The following is an 18,221-nucleotide window of genomic DNA, read 5'->3' on the forward strand; positions in this document are numbered from 1 at the left end:
GCTTAGAATAGGTGAGGCATAAAGAAGGGAAGGGAAGAGGTAAGTAGTGGCAAGTTTGGCTCTAGTAGAGCCAATTTAAGCTGATTAATAAGCCATCCAGCCAATAAAACAACTAGATGCAGGAATCTCTAGCATGTTTCCCCATCCTGTACAGACCAGACTACAACTCATTGCCACTAGATGGAAAGTACATTGTGTTCTTGATGTAAAAACACAGAAAATTGCTTGCTAGAGTGTAAAAATACACTACTCTATCCAACAGCTAGGTAAAAAATTCAGAGCAAGTACGTTGATAGAACAGACAATAAGAGGCAAAATGCACTTTTTTTCAAAATAAAGCCTAAGGAAAGACAAATAGTTCAAGATATAAATGGCAGTGTAGAGAGGGAGGAGCTTATAAAGTTCAATTTGCAGTAAGGGTGGGCAGATTAATTTCACCAAGCTAGCAGGGAGTCACCAACAGTGTTTGTAGTTTTTGCAAGTCTTGAGTCTTATCAGAAAAGACAAAGACCCAGAGATTCTTTGTGTATTTAAGTATCACTCAAGAAACTAATTAACCAATGGAAAAAAAACGTGAAATATGCAGGCTATGTAATTTGTGTCTGCCTCATAGAACAAAAACATCAGGCCAACCAGATTTCTTAAAACAGAAAACAAAATGTTGCAGGTAAAACAGAAAGGAGCTCTGTCAGTTTAAGCTACTCGCAGACAAAAAAGTAGATTTACTTTCCTCACCCAGCAGGGAGTCACCAACAGTACTTGTAGTTTTTGCAGGTCTCAAGTCTTATCAGAAAAGGCTGTGGTTAACAAAGAGTTTGACTTTTTAGCTGAAATTGATTTTATTATCAATGTTTATTGATAGGGGTTACAAATTGGATAAAACTTGTTGAAACAGGTGAAGAGTTTAAGTCTAAAAGAGAAGTTTTATTTCCTCCCATTTTAAGATCTGGGTGGAATAATCTGTTATCTCAGAAGTGTTTTAAAGTGTTTTAGGTGGACCCTCTTGTTCTTAATATGACTATCAACAGTGAATTGATTAAAAATGTTTTGTGTGATATCTGGAAAGTAAGTTACCTTAAGTAATCATGATTTAGTACAAATTACATTTATTTACAAAATAAGTTCTGCCTTTAAAGACATTCTTCAATGTGACAATACTTTTATGCCTCTTGAGACCAATAAGGAGGGTGGAAATACAAATGTGGATGCTGTAGTTTAATTATGGAGGGACTGAATATCTTTTTTGAGCACTTGGGTAAATCTGTAGGAGTTGATAAAAGGCTCACTTGTAATTCTAGAGATATTTATGTTGCTCAGTGTAGCTTTTTATATAGTTATGACTACAAGGTATCAAAAACTGAAGAGAGACTAATAAAAGATAAATCCTTATGTAGTAAATGTCAGAAATGTTTTATTTGGTAAACGTTTTCATGTTTAAAGCACTTCTTCAGATCATAAACACTTCAGAATGCAAACTCCTTAACTACATAAGCAAATTGACAATCAGTTAATTACAAAACAATTAAAACCTGTTCTCAATTATATAAATTACGCATTTTCAGTACTGGTTTTAAAGGAGTATTGTCATTCAATCCAAAATCCATAGTAGCCTGTAATTTAATAGTTCATTTCAACTCTTTATATTCTGTTTTATTATTGATATCACATACCCTAATGTTCCTGTGAATATGTTGCAACACCATAAAAAGAAAATAATGCCCTAGATTGCTATTTACATGTTTAGCTGGTGCACTTGTAACATTTCTACATATGTCTCCTATGTGCTCCAAAATTCTTTTAAGTTGCAAAAAGCAGGAACATGGCTTACAAATCACTAAATACACTAAATCTTTGTGCAAACAATCAGCATAAATTTTCAGGCAAGTTCTTTCATTGGTTTTGGGATGTACAAAGCTGCTATTGGAAGAAATAAAACTACAGCTTTACATGATCTACACGAGAAAGTGCCAACCGTATCAGAAACCAGATGTTTAGAAACATCAGTGGAGAAACATAGCATTCGTTTAAGGGATAACTCAGTTTTAAAACAAAAGCTCAGTTGATTTCCGACAATATCACTAATGCCCTGATCAGCCATTAAAATTGGCCAATTACTTTTGACCGTATCACAAATCAGGCTGATTTTGGAGGATATAAGGTTAATTTTAACCTTCCTAGTGTCAATAAAAAATATCTTTATTGGATAGCAAACCTCTCTTAATTGAGGAATGTGGTTTTCCTTTTCCATCCCTTGAAGCTCTAACTTCATTAAGACCATTATCAATTTCATATTTTCTATAGCCGCTAGCTAAAAATGCATTACTTGTATTATAAACATCATTTAATACAGATGTCTGTATGTAATCTCGACATCCTAAGGAACTGTCCCTTTAACACATTATGATAAATATAGCTAGGATGCATACTGGTACAGTGAAGGATACTATTCTTCCAACACAACTTCCTATAAACACTGGTATTAATAAGGCCTTTTTTGTCTTTATTTCACATCTAAAAAATCTATCTCAGAATATGATGAACAGTACCTTAAAACAATCCAATTCTTCAACAGTGTCATTCCATAATATAAAACCATCATCAAAAGATCTCTTATATAATATTAGCAACAAATCCAGATAAGTCACTTTTCTAATATGCTAAAACAATATTGGCGTAGCTATTGGCACATGCTATGCCCATAGCTATGCCCAATTCTTGCAAGAAACATTCACCTTCAAATACAAAGACATTATGGGTAAGGAGAATATATCCACCAACATACATAACATATTAATCTGGCTAGGGCTAGTCGAATATTCAATGTTCTCAGACAAAAAGGATCAAACTGCCTCTATGCCGAACTCTTCTGGTATTACAGTAAAAAGTGTATTAATGTCAGTCGTAACAAATACATCTGATTTCTCCTCTACACATTCCTATAGACTACTTAAAAAACTGGTATCTTTAAGTGTCGCAGGTGCCTTAGCACAGATTTCAACTTATATTCATTATTAACTAATATAGGTTCAGTTAGCCAACCATGCCCTAAAACTGTGGGGCGCATTGGTGGCTCTTTTGAATCCTTATAAATTTTTGCTAGACCATGAAGGACATGTAATAGAGGTTCATTGACACTAAAGTACTTAAAACATACGTCAATGAGCCAGTCATTAGAAAAACAATAAAGGTCTTTGTGTACTTCCTTAATCAAACTGTTAACATGGACCTTTATCCTACTATAAGTGCCCTCATCAGCTAGCAGTAAATGCATCCTGTCCACATAAGACCCTATCCTTAACGATAATGCCCCCTTTGTCAGCGGGGTGAATCTGAATGTTGTTGCATTTTAATTCATGTAACGATAAGTATTCATCTTTACTAAGATTTAAAAAAATGTATTATTTTTACCATTGGAGTGTAATAAGTCTAAGTCATAGGCTTCCATTTCACATATCTTCACAAATGTCTCTAATAGAGGATGGGTAAGTTGGGTTGAAAACACTGGGTTTTCTAAACTTATCAGTGTTCAATTTAGTAGTAAATAAACATTTTAACGTAATATTTCGAGCAAATAGTTTAAGACCAAGAACAATATCAGCAAAGTCTGAACTCTCTGCTGGTATGAATGAGAGTCCTTTATTCAGTAGACTTATTGAGGTTCACTTAAAACTAAAGAAACAACATTATATATCAGTGTTCCTACTTCTGATGCCAGATTACATCCAGTTTGACTTTTTGTTTCTATACTCTCCTTTTCTTTCTTCCTCTGCTCAAAGGACACTTGTTTTTTATATTTCGCACTTGTTTCACTGGAACTAGAACTAGTGGAAAGTGATTGATAGATAAGAGTCAGTGTCTAGATTCTACAAATGCTTTTTATAGATATAAGGAGTATTGTAACTGGAATAAGTTTATATTTTTTGTCTTGGATTATATGCAATTAGATTTATGTGGGGGTGAGTACAAATGCTGTTTAAAGACTAAAGAAACCCAGTGGCACTTAAGGTACCTAATAAAAGCCCAGGTTTAAATGGAATAATTAATATCAATTTTTTTAATAAGTTGAAAAAATAGTGTTTAGTAATATTATATTTCGTTTTTATCTTAATACTATAGTTTTTGTATGTGGTCGTGTAATTTTATCTTGTGGTTTTAAATTGTATAGAAGACGTTATTAAAAATTGCTTCTGATGAAATCCTGGGAGGTGTTTGGATGAAAGTCTTTTATCTGTATCTATACTTTGTACACGAAAATAAATTTCATTTCAGTTTGAACTACCTTATTTTTCTCTTCCTCAGCTGCGTTTTTTTTTCCCTTGTTGGTTTACTGCAGCAGTGCTAAGATATTAAATAGTGTTAAGAGCAATGTGAGATGCTTGGTCATTTTACAGTGGTGTAGAAGGATACATGTTGATAGTTGTCTACAGATATTAGATAATTAATTCCTAGTTAGTGGCTATAGTGAGTAGCTGTATGGGGTGGAAAAGTAATATGGTTCTTTGGTCCTAACATTTCGTGTGTTATGGTACTTTTTAAGAATGTTGCAGTTCCCTGTCTAGATGCATTAGTTGGTAGGCTTGGAAATAGGATTTCTGTAAATGTATACATAAATGTATATTGCAGACATATATTCAACCATTATACCATTTAATAGGTAAACATTATTTTAAGACTTTTTTTTTTCTTTTCTTTATCGTAACTGTTGATATTATCCTTGAAGGAGGCTTTAATTGTAACCTGTAATGCAGAAATGAGAATAGTTCTAGATGTTAGAATGCATTTAAAACATTAAAACTGGGGAAGTTGTGTGTGTGACAGTTTGCATCTTTAACGGGGTAACTTTTGCACAAACATTGATTATTTTATGATGCCTGTTGGGAGAGAATACACAGTGAAGTCATTTCTATAGGTTTTCCTTACCCTTTGGCTGTTTGCATTATGACTGGTAATATCTTTTCCAGAATTAAAATTTGGAAAGGGATAACTGAACAGGAATTGTGTATACTGTTAGTGACCTCTGTCAAGCAGATTATTCAGGATTTCTGTTTTATAAGGATTGAGAGGAGTGGTGGGAGTTGCCTTTAAAAACTAAATATAAAATGGATTACATGTTATGGGAGAAGTTTTATTATGCTCATAAGAAAGCAAAGTCTACGTATTTATTTTCAAGATTTCTTACTGAGGTTAGTAAACACTTTAAAGACAATTTGTATATAATATAAATAGTTTTTCTTTTTATTGAAATTTGTATTGTATTCAATTTACAAAATGTGTTTATATTGTTACATGCTGTTATTTCAATTTAAATGAAGTAAAAAAATGCATGAAAAAATTTGAAAGATAGTTTATGTACTGAAAGTTAATTTGCCAGACAAATTGTGATAGAATAAATGATTGACTGGACAAAATGTATGTTACTCGGGGTAGAAAGGAACATGTCACCCTTTTTAGCAAAGTCTTTTTACTTTCAGTGTGGTATCATTACAGAAGTGAGTGATGGTTCAGGAATTTTATGCATGTAAAGTGATATTTTATCTTGTGTAGAACAACAGACTGAATGTTTTAAATCTCTGCTTAGTATATGGAGCGAAGTGAGTGAAGGGATAGCAACATTTATTTGGAAACAAAACTGAAATTTTTTTATAAACAACTGGAAGCCATTGACTATGCAATTGTTGATTATCACTGTCAATTTTTTATGAAAATAAACATAGAGTTAATAAGGTTAATGTGGTTGAGGATGGTTTTATGGTATTGTGGGGCGAAAGGTACAAGAGTTATTGCTAGTCAAAGAGGAAGCACATTGTATTGTCTGTGGAAAAATATAGATTAGTATTTTGTGATATGAAAAAAAGGCTTTTGATGATGATGATGATGATAATCAACAGCAGCAGCAGACTTAAATTTTAGCTTCTTAGGGTGTTGGTCCAAAAATGTTACATATACTTCAGTCTGTAATATGGTTAAAAAGGGGATGTCCTTTTAGTGGTGTAATTTTCACTTTGGTAATGAATGCATTTATTTCTGACACTAGTAAAAAGTACGAGGAAGAAAGAGGGACATTGTATTTTGGTGTTTGTATGTTATCATATGCATGTCAGTTAATATTAACTACAATATTATGTTCTTTAGGAAGCCTCTTAAAAAATTGTTGCATCTTAATGCCCAGAAAAGTAGAGGCCTAGGAGGGGATACATTGCTTGTAAACAGCAGTTTATAAAAAATATTTGCACTTAGCATTTGGTTAACTATTAAGTAATCATGTCACCTTACATGATGTGTTGGTTGTATCCCCTGTTGCCAAACCATGGATGTTTAAACACTGTGAGTCCAGCCACCAGTTTTTATTTTAATAGATGATTTCAATTCCATGATCTTTGTGTCCCACTGGGGCATCCTTTATATCTTTCAATTACTGCAGCCTTGAATGAATTCTTTCCCCTTGCTCTTCTGTACAATTAAATTCACAAAAAAGTTAAAATAATTTTAATGCCATATTTTTCTGTTCTTTTTATAGTTACTAATTAAGTGGGAGAGGATAGAGGTCTGCATATAGTCATTAACAACAAAATGAAAAATGTGATGTCCTCCTATTCTCATGTTGTAATATTCTCACTGTGGGATCCTCCGCCTCAGGCAACCCGAACGTCCAGCTTCCTATGCAAAAGCTTAAGCCTGGTTGCTATCAGGTGCGTTGGACGTCACATGCAGGGCCATAAACCACGTGCCTTAAATGTGATGTCTGCATGCACAGACCTCAGAACTTCCCTGCCGCAGTCGAACGTCAGCTTGCTTGCTTTGCTCTGGATTTCAGAAGATGTCTTCAGATAAGTACCCCATTGGGGAATTTTTTGTTTTTCTCTTAGGCTTAGGTTGCTGTTGCTCCCTTTTAAATAGCAAATGTCATCTAGAAAGGGGAAATGTAAGTGCGGCCACCAAATTCCACACAGGGATTCCCATGAGCTTTGTTTGTTTTGCTTAGGCCAATCCCATGACCATGCGACCTGTAGCATTTTCCAGTTGTTCATCACTAAAACCCTTAGTCTGGCAGCCCTGAAGCTTTTCATGGAAAAACAATGATTAAAGCGATTAGGTCTAGGCATGGAACCCAGTTGGCTGTCGAGGTGGCACCACCTAAAAAGAAGGCCAAGGTTGCAAGGCCCTACTGTCTCTGCCCCTCCAATGTCAGACTTTCTGCCAGCTACTGGTCTAGGGGCTGAGGGACGTCCTGAAGAACTGGCGACTTCAGCAGGTACCTCTGTGGAAGCCGCCCTAGAATCTCCAGTTGGCACGTCCAAGTAGGTTATTCCGATATGTCTGCTTTGGCTGATGTCGAGGGGGTACTGGGCTTCACCAGACAGCCGCCCACTGTACTAGAACAGGACTCTTCTCCCACAGGCCAGACGCAGGATCCTTGGCCTACTTCTCCACAAAGAGCCACTAAGACTACTCCTCTTAGAGGAAACAAAAAAACAAGGATATAACTGCTTCATCTGAAGACCAACCAGACTGGCAAATGTTTTCACAGTTTTTGGTACACGCCTTTATGACTGTTAGGCCTACAGCTTCAATTGCTCCTACCTTGCTTGCTCTCAGCCCTAGGCCATCTTCAGCTTATTCCATTCCCCCTACTCAAACTCAGGAGGAACATTCCTCTTCCTCAGATGACTCTTTGACATCTCAGCTAGTTTCTCCCCTGGACTACTCCCCAGACGAGGACTTCTTGGAAGGAGAGACTCCTCCTCAAGATATTTCTTTTGGGGAGACTTTTTCCAAAATGAGGGAGTATTTCAAATGGGATGCCACGCAGATGACTAAGGTACAAAAGAAGTACTTTAAGCTGCTTCATATGGAGTCACCCTCCTCCTGTGATTCCAGCTTACCTAGATGCATTTGTGTCAGCCTCCAAGATCCCTGAATCACAGCCCCCAGCTCCTAAAAGACCTGACAGGTTTTACAAAGTCCCAGATGACAAGTTCCTTATTAAGCCACCTATGGCAGACCCTGCAGTCGTTGCTGTGGCCCCAGACAAACAATCCAGACAGATTCCCTCTTCCTCCCTGCTGCCATCCAACAAGGACAGTAAGGTCATGGACAGACTGAGGAAAAAGATTTACACATCTTCCATGCTAGCCTTCAAGGCAATCGGCTATCAGACCCACATGGTTACATATGCCCTAGACTTGGTTTCCCAGGCAACTGTATTGCTTTCTTCCCTGCCTGACTCACCTAACAAGGCACAGGTAGCATCCAAGCTCTCCTTGGCATCACAGGTTGACAGACATTCTATAAAGTGCAACTAGTGTGCTGCTGAGGCTTCAGCCAGGTCTGCTGCCTTAGACTCTGTACTGTGCAGATATTCCTGGCTCCGGCTACAGCCACTCTCTGATGATTTTAAAAAAAAATCTTGGATGCACCCCTAGACAAATTCCTGTTTGGCAGACAGTCCACTGAACTGTTTAAAAGCCTCCAGGAAAAAAGCAAAGAACTTCAGGACCTCAAATATTTATTGGTCTCGCCTATTCCAAAGTTTTACAGAAACTGCCCTGCTAAGCCCACCTTTGTCAGGTGGGTCCTGCCCCATCCTCTTCTTCCTCAAGGCACAGGAAAGGATCTAGAAAGGCTCCTTCACCCAGGACAGCCTCTTCACAACCCACCCCCAGGCAGCCCTTTCCAGATAGAAACAACAGTGCATGACTGCCTAAGCCACCTACCCCTCTCCACCCACCTCTCTCATTGTCTACCCATTTGGAAAGATGTCACTTCAGACCACTGGGTCTTATCAATAGTGGAAAAAGGGTACTTTATGGCCTGGAAGGAGAAGCCCCTACCACAATGCTTACCCTTCCCTCCAAAAAAACAGCTACATCTAATCTTCCAGATCATCCAAGATCTACTCTTAGAAGGGACCATAGAAAGAGTCCCCTCAGGCCAAGAAGGTCGGGGGTTCTACTCCAGACTTTTCCTAGTACCAAAAAAGGATGGCCCTTGGAGGCCCATTCTGGATTTGTCCCTGCTAACCCTTTCCTGCAGGTCCCTTCCTTCAGAATGTTTTCTTTTCAGACCCTTGTTCCACTACTGCTATCAAGGGGGTTCATGGCCACTTTGGACCCAAAGGAGGCATACCTCCACATTCCCATTCACCCAAACTACAGAAGGTTTTTAAGATTTGCTGCACCTTCCCCACACTTTCAGTTTACTGCCTTGCCCTTTGGAATATCTACTGCACCATGGGTCTTCACAAAGAGTCTATCCCCAGCAGTAGCCTACTGCTGAACACAAGGCATACAAATTTACCCTTACCTGGACGACCTCCTCATTCTAACAGAAGAGGAAAGTATTCTTAGGACACACTTGCAATTCACTATGTCCCTGCTTTAGAGCTTGGGGTTCACTCTCAACCTGACAAAGTCCTCCCTCACCCCATCCCAAGACTGAACCTTCTTGGGCTGCAGGATAAGAACAGACCTGATGAAGGCCTTCCTTTCTCAGGACAAAGTCTACTCCCTAACCAACCTCTTCCAGGGACGACTTCTGGTTAGCCACATTTCTGCCAGGCAGTTCCTCCATCTTGTAAGCCTCATGGCAGCTACAATCCCTATGCTACCCCTAGCCAGGCTGTGCCTGAGGAGGTTCTAGTGGTACTTGAAAAATGTCTGGTCACAATACAATCGCACTCTGTAATTTCAGGTACCCCTCCTACCCTACCTAAACACAGAGTTGAGGTGATGGATCCAGCAAGTAAACCAGAATCCAGGCCTTCCTCTGCAACCCGCCAAACCAGTGCAATTTATGCGCACAGATGCTTCAGATCTAGGGTGGGGGGGTCACTATGAATGGCCTCAAGGTGCAAGCTCAAAGGGAGCACTCCCTCCAGAAAAAACATATCAATGTGAGGGAAATTACTGTTCTGCTTCTAGCCCTACATACCTTCCTTCCTCTTATTCAGACAGGCCCCCTCCAAATCTTCACAGTCAATACAACTGTGATGTGGTACACCAACAAACAGGGGGGACCAGGTCCTATTTACTCTGCAGGCTTGAAATACAGGCATGGGAGTTAGCTGCCCAGTACAGTGTCATACTGCAGGCGGTCAGCATTCCATCCCAAGACAACCATTAGGTGGATGCCCTCAGCAGATCCTTCACTTAACATCACGAGTGGATGTTCAGCAGAGATGTGTTCTTAGACATTGTCCACCAGTGGGGCACACCACAGATAGATCTGTTTGCCTTTCTTCAGAACAGACAACTGCAGCTATTCTGCTCCAGAACTCCTCCCCACTAGCTTGGAGAGTGGATACCCTTTCGATTTCTTGGAAGGGACTTTTCCTTTATGCCTTTCTTCCCTTCCCACTCATTCAGAAAGTCCTACTGAAAATCCAGAAGGACAAACCAAAAATCTTGCTGGTGACTCCCTATTGGCCAAGGCAGCATTGGTTCCCCCTTCTATCTCTTGCCAAGGGCAATCACCACAAGTTGCTTCACAAGGTGGACCCGCTCACACAACAGTTGTGTAAAATCTTGCTCTTTCATTCATCCACATCTGGAAACACTCAGCCTAGCCCTGTGGGTGATAAATTTCTGATCACCTTCAGACACGTACTCAGAGGACATGCTATCCATCCTGCAAGAGGCCAGGAAACCCATTACCAGGAGATCCTAGGTTTCAAAATGGAAAAGGTTCTTCAATTGGTGTCTACAAAGGCAGCTAGACCCCTTCCAAGCGGATGTACCCCTAGTCCTAGCCTATGTGTATGAGAGCTCCTAAAATCAGAGCTTTCATACTCTTCATTGAAAGTCCACTTATCTGTCATTTCAGCCTGCTTACCTAGGGAACCACCCCACCTTTCAAGACTGGAAGTCAAACTTTTCCTGCAGGGGGTTCTCCACACAAGACCACTGAGAAAATCTATCCCCCGCCTTGGGACTTTAACTACATACTGGAGAAACTCACCATTGCCCCCTTTGAATCATTAAGCTCCGCCTCTCTGCAGATGTGTACCTGGAAGACTGGCCTATTAGTAGGCCTTACTTCAGCTAGGAGAGTTTCTGAGCTGCAAGCACTCATGGCATCCCCACCCATACACTGTCTTCCACAAAGACAGGGTAACCCTTTGCACACTGGCCAAAGTGGTCAATAAACTCTCCCTCAACCAGTCTATTCATTTACCTTCATTTCTTCCCTTCACCTCAAATTGACAGTGAGAGAGTGCTCCACTCCCTTGATGTCCACAGGCAATTAAGATTTTACCTGGACAAGACCAAAAGCATTAGAAGGTCCGGTCAGCTCTTTGTATCCTTCCACCCCAGGGCCCTGCGAAAAGCTGTATCCAAACAGACAATATCTTCCTGGATATGGAAAACCATTACCTTCTGTTACTTCTTTCATGGCAAAGACTTGCTCTACAATGTTAAAGCACATTCTACTAGAGCAGTGGCCACTTCAGGATCTTTCCTCAAAGGCCTGGATACAGCCACCATACTAGAGGCAGCCACATGGTCCTCTATGCATACCTTTAACAAACCTTATAAATTGGGCAATATCTCCAGAGCCAGAGCAGGATTTGCAAGAGCCATCCTCCATAGTTTTCTGGAGACTGCTACTTCTTCCTCCAGCCTTTCCTCATTTTGAGCTGTGGTACTCTCCCACAGTGAGAATACTGCAACATGAGAATAGAAGGACATAGATTAGTTGTGTAAAATCTTGCCATAACCAAAGATGTGCTTCTCTTCCATGTTGCAGTATTCCTGCCCTCCCTCCTATCCCCCTTCATCACATTTACCCTGTCTGGATGGCATCATTGTTGTTCTCCTTAGGCTGTCTGACTGGGCAGTCAATTCTGAGGTCTGTGCATGCAGACGTCACATTTAAGAACCATAGTTTATAGCCCTGCGTGTGATGTCCCATGCATCTGACATCAACCAGGCTTAAACATTTGCATAGGAGCCGGACATTCGGGTCGCCTGAGATGGAGGTTCCCACAGTGGGAATACTGCATCATGGAAGAGAAGGACATTATGGTTATGGTAACATTATACAACTAATCTTTATTTCACTGTCTTGTCTCAAACTTGGGCACAATTTTTGAACATTGTAAATGGTGGTGTGTGTGTTTTTGTTTTCTTGCCTTGGGTTTGCCTCTCCTTTGAAATTTCTGGCTTAGTCTCTTGATTTAGTTGACTAATGTTATTGTTTTCCTCTTAAGCTCTCAATTTTTAACTGCTTTCCCTGCATTCAGAAAAGTTTTGTTGGTCCAAGGGGGGGGGACTTTATATAAGCTGGTACAGCATCTTGAATTTGAGTTTTCTGGCATTCTGGCATGGCACATCTGCATGATGGGGATAAACTTTGTTTTCCTCTTTCTAGTTTCAGTGCTGTAATCCTTTTCAATGAAAACTGCTCTCACCAAACAACAGATTTCTACTAGGCTGCTAAAGTGATGGTGAGCAGCATTCCTTCAAGGCATAAGTAGTAAACCAAACAACTAATGGTCTCTGGCGTTGTTGATTTGTTGTGTAGCTTGTAGAGTATACATAATGTGCTCTTTCAACAAGAATCTACCATGCTCAATAGAAGACCACTCTGCTAATAATGTCCTTACAAAAGATAGTGTCCCTACCCGCTGCCTTCTCTGGTATGCCAACTAATCTCAGGTTCCTGCATCTCACTCGATCTTTTAAATCTGCCAGATGAGTTTCCATTTTAATTTGAAAGTCTGTCAAGTATGTGCTCTGCTGTTTAACATCTTTCTGCAGGTTGTTGATGGCATCAGAATGTAACAAAAGGGTGCCTTCTACTTCATATTTTTTCAACATTTTGACTCAGTTTACTTTCAATTTCTTGTCATTTATCCTTAATCTTTAGTAGTGCAGAACTGTTTTCTCCTAATTTCAGGTGTGAAATTCCCTATTCTGGGATAGAATTATTTTCAGCCATTGTTGGATATTGTGCCATCCACTGTGCTTCCACTGTTTTTTTCTGACTTTTTTCTATTTTCCCTTGTTTGTTCCAGTTCTAGACATTCATGATAGATGCTATTAATTCTCACAGCCTTATAGCTCATTAGCCTGTTAGTTTCTCTTTCAATAGCTACTTTTGCTCCCTCAAGGACCGTCTACTACTAAAGATTTCCTGTGTTAGCAGAAAAATAATGGGCAGATGGAGTTTTTCTTTTTAAGGATAGAAACATAAAATAAATGTTAGTGATGTTAAAAGAGGCTGTGCTAGACAAAAATTAAAGAAATTGAGAAGTGTATTTTTCAATGAAAGACATTTATTTTTAGGGATAAAATTTAGTAAGACAGTGAGAGCAACAGTGGAAAGGAATTTTGGATGGGCTTCAGGAGATAAGAAATTGATTTTTATGATTTGCCGTAGTAAGAAGATATATTCTCTTCATTCTACTTTTTTAAGGAATTTGAGTTTGGTTTCTTTATATTCAGATTTTCTCTTTGTTCACTAGTGAAGTCCACCAGATAAGAAGAGCCTCTTCAGAGAGACCAGTAAGCATTGCCTTAAGTGACTTTTGTAATGAGTACAGCTTGGTGAGTTAGGATTGATCATCTGTTTCACAACACAGCATCCCTGCATCTTACCATGACACCTCATTCACACTTCCTTTATGCAGTGCTAACTAGCTTATTCTCCCAAATAGGGTCACCAGTGCCTGACATAGACTGATTAATTACAAGGATGAATGGAAGGTTTGGGTCCTAAAAACTGCCATAGCTCTCAGGCAGACAAGGCTATGCGTTTTAAGATTGCAGTCTTATTCCTCACCCCCCACACACACACACACACACACCCATGCTGACATATGACGTATGGATACATTTGTAATAAGGTGTAATCTGTGAGTGTGTGTATGCCTGTGTCCTAGTGCAGGACTTGCCCACCTTACTTGACCACAGGTTTGACCTTGCCACCACTCTGAGACTTCATTCTCCACCAGAGTCTCAGCAGTAGCTCCTCCCCAGCTGCACTTCATCCCAGTTCCTTCCCAAAAGAGATGCGACGACTCAACATTCTACCCCTCTTCCTGCCAAACCCCATCAAGTTCTGAAGCTGCTACTCTAACTTAGATCACCTCGGCAGTAGTCAGTGCTTTTTCCCCTGTATGGCACTGGAGTTGACTGTTGCTTTAAGTGACTAGGTTTGTAGTAGTATAATGCAGAAATAGCAACTCTGAGACTCACTTGTAACTATAGAATTGTGCTGAAAAGCAGCCATCTGATGTATGCATCCAGATGTTTATCTTGTGATCTTGTTCTCTCTGTTTATCCCATTATTCTTACACTATGAGATTAACATGTACAGTATGATTTAGTTGTGTCCTGAACCAGGTTATGAATAGATTGTTATATGGAGCAGGCTGATGTTCAAGTACTAATTGCGCTGCAAGTGAGAAAGTGTTTGCTTTACACAGCAGAGATGTTGTCCAACATAATCATATTTTCTGACTGGGTTATCAGTGAATGGTTGAGAGAACCCTGGAGTTGCACTGTATCTAGACTTCAGCCTGTACCTTTAACATGGTATATTTTTGGAGAGTGATAAGGAGATTAAAGTTTACAAAAAAGAGAAGGCCAGTAGAGAGAGAGTAGTTTGAAGTTGCTAGATTATAGCAGAAGTAAAAAGAAAGGCCATAGTTGGATGTGCACAAGAGAAGACAAGTGAAGCTAAGAGTATTTCTGGTGTCTATTGTTTAGAGTAAATAAGGGGAGTGGGTTTAGGACGAAAGCCGTGAAATAAAGGGACACAAATGCCATCTGAAAGTATAGTTTAGGACTGAATTAATAAAATGTGCATTCATGAAGAAAGTAATGAGGACCTGGGGCAGATTTGCAGAAGGAATAGTGCTACACAGCATCAAGGTAGTGGTAGTTGTATAGCTGTCTGGTGAAAGCAGTACTCTGTGCGTCTTGTAATGTAATCATGACTAGTTGCTTTAGCTGTTCAGTCTAGTTAAATCATTCGTTATGTATAATTAATGTGATATAGGAGTGGCTGTATAATCTTAAGTGGCAGGTAGCTGTAAAATGGAACTCATGTCAAGAATTTTGGGATTGGGAGCAAAGAATTTGTATACTACATTTCTTAATAAAAAAGTTTTTCTTAATGACTTTGTTTTGACTGTCTCCAGGGAACTACTTAAAGCTATTGATGAATGTGTTCAACTGAAGAAGCAGTCCTGTGAGTTAACAGCAAGGTGTGAACAGCAGGTAAAGATTTTCATACTAATTTACAGCAATAATTGAGCTTGGAGTCTGTGAGATAGAATATATTTTGCCTTTTTTTGTGTGTGTGGAGGGGACACTGATTAAGGTATGAATTGGTGTACCATTGTGAAGTGAGTACTGTTTGCCTGCATCAGTGAAATATGTGGAGTACGTGAAAATGCGTTTAGATTTTAGAGTCAATCTGTCCACATTTATTTGAACTGCATTGCAGTTTGTTTGTAGTTCCCCTCACTCTCAAATATTTAACATTAGATCTGCTGTCTTCCTGCTGCAGCCTACCAATGAGCTTGCATAGTCATCATCTTAATGTAGAAATTTCTACTATGCCTTCTGTCATTGTGAGAATTTGAAGAAGCCCACAAGTACCTCAAGAACAGCTTGATTATTGATGGCAGTAGCAACACATTCTCTTCTGGTTTACCTCTTTGGCCAGCAACCTCATTTGTTTCTGCACTGAAAACATACTTTGAGACAGTTTATCATCCATCTTTTAAATAGAGTGTAAATAAACTTGTTACGTTCTGAAGCAAAATCAGCCACTCACATTTCAGTAAACACTGCTTTTTTTTTCCTCTGCTTTCAAGCCTTTTTTTTCTTTCTTTTCTTTCTTTTATTGTCACTATTATTATTATTAGCAAACAGGAGATCTCTCATTAGATGCCATCTGATATAGTGGATGGGTCTAGTGAACAGCTTCACTTTCCTTAGTGGTTCACTCTGCATTACAACTCCATTCTGTGTGTCATTGATCTGAGAGTTCAGCTTTGTTAAAACCTTACCATAAGATATGTAATATACTAAGTTATTTTCTTAAGTTTTTGCTTGAAAAGTACTGAAGAGAGCATGAAGGAGATTATCCATAGGGGTGGGTATAGGTTTAGCCATAAGTGAGAAACATGATCGTAGGGAGTAGGCAAGAGTCTACTGGGACCTATCATAGTTTGAAGGGCAGCGCTAAATGGGGGTTGTGGAAGCACTGCCATTGTTATAGGGGACCTTTTGATTTATTATGTTTATAGGCCTTACCTTATTAGTGACTATGTGACTATTTTCATTTGACCATCTGTGCTTGACTTTGTGATTTATTTATTTTTATTTGGATACCAAGCCAGTCCAACCAGGAACCTCTCATTTTTCTTTAAAAAAAAAAAAAAAACTGCACTAAAATTTACTGTGCTTAGTGAACATGTAATCATAGGAGGTTACTAGGCTAATGACCCTGTGACCTTTACAAGCCTAGCCAAGAGTTTGTCCCTTAAAAAGAATGTTTGTTTGTGTCTTTCGGCTTTTCCCGGTTAGGGGTCGCCACAGCGGAACTCCGGTCCGCTAATGATTGGTAGTGGATTTTTACGTACCGGGTTACCAGCCCCAATGCACAACCTTCAACGAAGGCACGCCCCATTCACGTATGCCTCCACACAGAAGACGCTCTAGCTGAGAATCGAACGGGACAATAATAGTGTTTATTTAAATAAAGGTACATTGGATAGATTAGGTACAAGACAAAACTTCTAAGTAGGATAAATTTTTAGATGGGAACTTAGTGCTGTGTTGGTTAACTCCGGTGTATAGTTATTGTTCCCATGCCGCAGGTAGTCTATTAGCCACTGAGGTGGTGAGAATGAGTGGCTGTTACAACAAATATGCCCATCTTAGGACAGAGTTAAAGTTCTACAGCAAAAAAATCCACCTCAGGAAAGGCCCAGGATTGCAGGTATTGCTCAAAAGGCATGAGAGCAAGCTTATTAAACCTGCTACAAGAAATGTGTACGCCCTAACTGGGAGTATGGTTGCATGAAAGTTTGTGCTTGCAAAGGCCCAAAGTAACGGACAATGCACCATACAGTTTAGCTACCAGAGAGAGGTTATTTGGAGCATTCTGGAAAAAGCTGATGCCCATTGGATGACAGCTGTGATCTTTGGGTAGTACCTCCCTTTTTTATTGATCTAAGGTTGCCAGAGAAATAAGTAGAGCAGTAGGGGATATAATTTGATAGTCATGAGGGGAGAGAGAGAGAGCAAGACAATAAAACAGAACTTGGCAAAAGAATTGGAGAGAAACCCTCAACTCACATCCTCGGGGGTGTATCCTGAGAGTCTAACAGTTACAGTTCTACCTCTGGATAATTGGCTAGAGCCATGATCAGTCATCCTGAACCTGTCTTGTTAGGAGTCTTTATAAATAACCCACACAGACAGTAGATGTGGTTCATTCTCCAAGAAGTGTATATTGAAGATGAGGTCTCCAGGACTTTGATGTACTACAGGACTGTTAATCATTAAAGCTAACTTAGTAGCATTTAAAAGTACATAGCCCATATTCTCCATCTCCCTTTAAGTACTCTTGATACAAGCCACCACATAGATAATACATTATCATATATTGATCACTGTAAGCTAAACTTAACACTGTATTAAGTATGTCATAGGCTGTTTACGTCAATGTAAAATATTTGTACATTTTTTTAAAAATACATTTTTAGTAATGAACATTTTAGTCTTTAGATTGATTTTTAACTGTCAAGTCTATGCTTGGAGAATCTCAACAGGACTTTTTTCAGTAGATATAACTTTTTCATACCATTCTTGCTGCACTACAGCTTTATTTGGAGGTGCAACTTCTGGAGTTTTTCCTACAACTCTTTAACATTGTGGTTTTCACAGTCTCTCTTTTTCTACAAAAGGACTAGTTGTATGACACTTAGTTTTTTGTATGTTTGTGTTTGTATCCCTAATAGTAATTCTTCTGTGCAGCTTACCATTTCTAGGAGTCTGTCTGCCCATGAGCTGCATAGGGTCTTTGGCCTTACCAACAGCTGCAGCTTTGGGTTGCAGACTTTTCCATGGCTTTCGATTCATACTTTATCTCCATCCTGTAAATCTGGTAGTATTTTGCAGCTCCTATCGTATTATTATTTTTTATTTTATTTATTTATTTATTTATTTATTTTTGTTCTCTCAATTCCTTTCACATACTTT

The 18,221-nt window shown here is 39.2% G+C and overlaps 1 protein-coding gene across 1 annotated transcript in view; it reads left to right on the plus strand.

Annotated features, from left to right (window-relative positions):
- Positions 1-18,221, plus strand: part of KIF15 (kinesin family member 15) — a 2,415,358-nt gene that overhangs the window by 1,554,827 nt on the left and 842,310 nt on the right. Inside the window, exon 28 of the mRNA XM_044065522.1 lies at positions 15,146-15,224. Coding sequence (XP_043921457.1) covers positions 15,146-15,224 — 79 coding nt within the window. The remainder of the gene's footprint in view (positions 1-15,145; positions 15,225-18,221) is intronic.

The sequence above is a fragment of the Protopterus annectens genome, chromosome 3.part0, assembly GCF_019279795.1.
Source record: "Protopterus annectens isolate FY-2018-M chromosome 3.part0, PAN1.0, whole genome shotgun sequence".
Taxonomy (NCBI): Eukaryota; Metazoa; Chordata; order Ceratodontiformes; family Protopteridae; genus Protopterus; species Protopterus annectens.